Genomic DNA, 3,736 nt, shown 5'->3' with positions numbered 1-3,736 from the left:
AAAAACTGAGGCGCTTTATCAAGGAGTTAAGCTGTTATAGGTTCGAATCCTCCCAATGCGTGAGAAATAGTCTATTTTAATAATAATTTTTAATTAATTATACATATTTAATATTAATCATTAACATTATTTAATTGTAATCTATCCACCTAAAAAAATTCCTAAATTAATTAACACTTAAAGACTCTCCGTGATTTCTTAGATTTCCTCTAATCAACGTGCTACCTACGAGTAATTATCCCCTACACCGGCTTATATATATACACCAACAAGATTTCATTCATCATCCACATAATATTCTCAATCATTTGATTTGATCGCATTTTATTCTCTTTCTCTTGCCACTTAATAATAAAATTGAAATCATGAAAAATCTATTTATTCTTTAGGAGTAGTGCAAAAGTATTAAATTTATTATTAACCATCAACACTTTAATGATATATGCACGTCACGTGTATAATATTAATTAAAAGTTAGTGAAAATTAAGCAAAAATTAATTACAAAATAAATGAAATTGTGAAAAAAAAAATATTATGTCATGAGCATGAATAAGGAATAGTAGAGTAAGTAGTACATAATTTGAATTTATTGATCCCCTCGTCATCGTAATTAATTAATTGGATAAATTATATTAACACCCTCCATCTTTTGTAAATTATAAGTATGTCCTGTAAGGGGTGTTAGTGTAATATTTTTCAAAAGATACTTGTATAAGTTTTCGCTTTTGAGTAATGGTGTAGTTGTAGTTACAACTATAATTTTAAGGGTTGGATTTATAATTTTAAAAAAATAGTGGGTGTTTATGTATCTAAATTTAATTTTGAGAGGTGTTGATATAATTTATTCAAATTAATATCAATTTCTAAGTGTAGCAAAAGTAATAAATTGTAAGAATTGAAGGCATTGACTAAGTTGCCTTCCTGTGACCTCTTCTTCTAACCAACCAATATCACATTATGATCTCTAATCTTCACAATCAACCCCTCTCTCTCTCTCTCTCTATATATATATATATATGCGTACATACATGCATGTAGTTGCATTTATGTACATACATAGAGCATGCATAGATGTGAAGCTCTACTTGGATTCGATTATTTCCAATTGTGATTAATTATATTAAAAATAAATATGATATAAAAGCAATCATTTACCAAGTAAAAGTTTGTTTTTAGAAATTTGAATGCACGGAGTAATATTATAAAAATTAATAATTACTTTTTGCAACACCAAATTAAGTTATAATTTCACCGATCAAATTTTACAGTGGTGAATATTTTATTTTCTCAATCCTATTTATAATTAATTAAATAATAAATTTTAATTAAGCTATGATTTTTAAATCAAATTAACTAAGCAACTCCTTATATTAAAAAGTGATCAAACTATGCATAGAAATGATTCGGGTAAATCAGGCCCGCTCCAGACCCGTTTCATTTTTAATTAAGTATGACTCAGGGTTGGTTGGGGTTCAATTTTGTGTACCCCTTGGCTCCAAAGTCGGGGCTGGATTCTGTTGCGGGCCCATTCCAGACCCAAACATAATTATTATTAATAATTAATTTATTTTCTATGAGTTTTAAGCAGGTGTCAAAACTCATAGTGTTTGAATTTGTTTTTTTAGTATTTTATAGAGATAAAAAGAGAAATATAAAGATAAATAAATATACGTTAAAAATAATATGTATGTTTGGATTTATTTTTTGAGATAATCTTAAATAAGTATTGTATGTTTAATTGTTGTATTTTGAGACAAAAATTACTGTTAATTGTCAAATTATATTTTTATTATATATATTTATGTACATATGCGTGTATATATGTACGTATTTATGCTAAAATAATTTAAAACACCCAAATAAAAAATAACTTAAATATGAAAACGAACATTGCGTTAATCTTTTTATGCTTCATATGAACAATTTCATGTAATTTTTTAAAAGAAAAATTAAATAATTTTAGAATTTAAAAACAAAATAATTTGAAAAGATTAAGCAGCTGAAGACGGGTTAAAGGTTTTGAGAGGGGAGAGCGAAGACGAGTTTTGATCCAAATTTTCTGTATACGAAATAGGGTGGGTCTTTGATCCGTCACCACGTGTCTCAAATCCACCCCGTTGCCTGTTCTATCCGAAACCACCAATCCCACCCCACCCATAAATAAAATAAATGAAAATTACAACAAACAGCATCCCATATTATACCATTCCATATGCACCATAGACATACATATACTGACAAAGGAGAGCACATATATATATATATATATATATATGATAAATAAATAAATATATACATACAAATGTATATAGTATAGATATATATATACACACACATGATAAGAAAAAGGCCTAGCCTCGAAGCCCCCCGCAGTCGCCTTCCTAATAATTCATAGCCTTCATCCAAGAAATCTCTCCACACAACCCAAAAACCTCAATAAGGAGAGAGAAAGAGCGAGAGAAGGCAGAGATTTTGATGGCAGGTTTGCAGAGATCTGAAGTATCATTCAGGAGACAAGGCTCCTCGGGATTGGTATGGGACGACAAATTCCTGTCTGGAGAACTTAATCAGCTCGCCAACCAACGGAAAGAAGATAAGAACAACAGACCGCAATACCAAAACAAAGACGACGCCGCCGCCGGATTAACGATCGAGAGGAACCGATCCAACGGCGGACGCGGCTTCCGCACAGGAAGAATCTCGCCAGCAGTCGAGCCTCCGTCTCCCAGGGTTTCGGCTTGTGGTTTATGCGGTGCCTTCGGGAAAAACAACAAGACGCGCCGCCGGCCCCCGAAGTCCGGTAAGCGCGTGATGTGATTACTCTACGTAGAAGAACAGTTCTCTCCAGGCGACTGGAGGTGGAATACTGTGCGGGAAGGTGTACGTGGGTATTACATGTTCATCTCGATCAAATTGAGGTCCGATAATCATTCGAGTCCTATGAAGGATCAACGGTCGTGCTTCTTTTTCCCCTTTTCGTGGATAGTTTTGAACTTTGGTTTTAGGTTGTAGGACATAGTTTCTCTGTGTTTTCCCTTTTTGGGTTTAATGTTCCTTCAGTTTGTGCAACATATGGTTATGGCTACATGTTAATGTTTCCCTTGTTAGCTTTACTGAATATTGTACAAATCAAAATTTCTCTTATGTTATGACATTACCGTGTCGCTGTCGTTTTGTGTCTATGCAATAAACGTGTACATCTACAATTGCATCACCTACACGGCATGTTTGCTCAATCATTTTTGGATTTTCTATGGATATAATATATTTCAAGTTGTCATTTCAACAACAATCGATCCGTCTAGATTTTCTATTACACATTGATATTGCGTTTGGGCTGTATTTTTTGTGTATTAATTACATAGAAAGTTGGTGTACAGACGATTTTCTATTCGTATAATAATTTGTTGTTTTTTTGTTTGGTTTTCATTATAAAATTCGAATTGGGAGATGAAATTGCAAAGTGATGACAATGTTGAGGATGTTTTTCTTAAAGCTTATGATGGATTTAAGGATATATAATGCACAAAATCAAGGATCTTTTCTACTGTGTGCGAGAGAGAGAGACAGAGGGGAGTAGATTAATACGTTACGTCCAATAATTAATTATCATTACTTCCCAGAATGAATGTCAATATCATGATGATGATCATCACGAAGGTGTCCGCCCAAATGGTTTTTTAAATTAATTTTTAATTTTAGTGATATGGTAGTTAGGTCATCAAATTTGACCTA

The 3,736-nt window shown here is 32.3% G+C and overlaps 1 protein-coding gene across 1 annotated transcript; it reads left to right on the top strand.

The window, feature by feature from the left end:
* The first annotated feature begins 2,334 nt into the window (after nt 1-2,334).
* LOC110011765 (uncharacterized protein At1g15400-like) lies at nt 2,335-3,215 on the top strand. Its single transcript, XM_020692954.2, has one exon. The coding sequence runs from the start codon at nt 2,477-2,479 to the stop codon at nt 2,816-2,818; it is 342 nt and encodes a 113-aa protein (XP_020548613.1). The 5' UTR covers nt 2,335-2,476; the 3' UTR covers nt 2,819-3,215.
* The last annotated feature ends 521 nt before the right edge of the window (nt 3,216-3,736 follow it).

Source organism: Sesamum indicum, linkage group LG3 (assembly GCF_026168435.1).
Source record: "Sesamum indicum cultivar Baizhima isolate 11 linkage group LG3, ASM2616843v1, whole genome shotgun sequence".
Classification (NCBI taxonomy): Eukaryota; Viridiplantae; Streptophyta; class Magnoliopsida; order Lamiales; family Pedaliaceae; genus Sesamum; species Sesamum indicum.
Note: the sequence above shows the minus strand (reverse complement) of the source record. Positions and strands in the feature narration are given on the sequence as shown.

Coding starts and splice junctions, on each gene's coding strand:
- LOC110011765 (XM_020692954.2), top strand. CDS start 2,477: ATGGCAGGTTTGCAGAGATCTGAAGTATCATTCAGGAGACAAGGCTCC.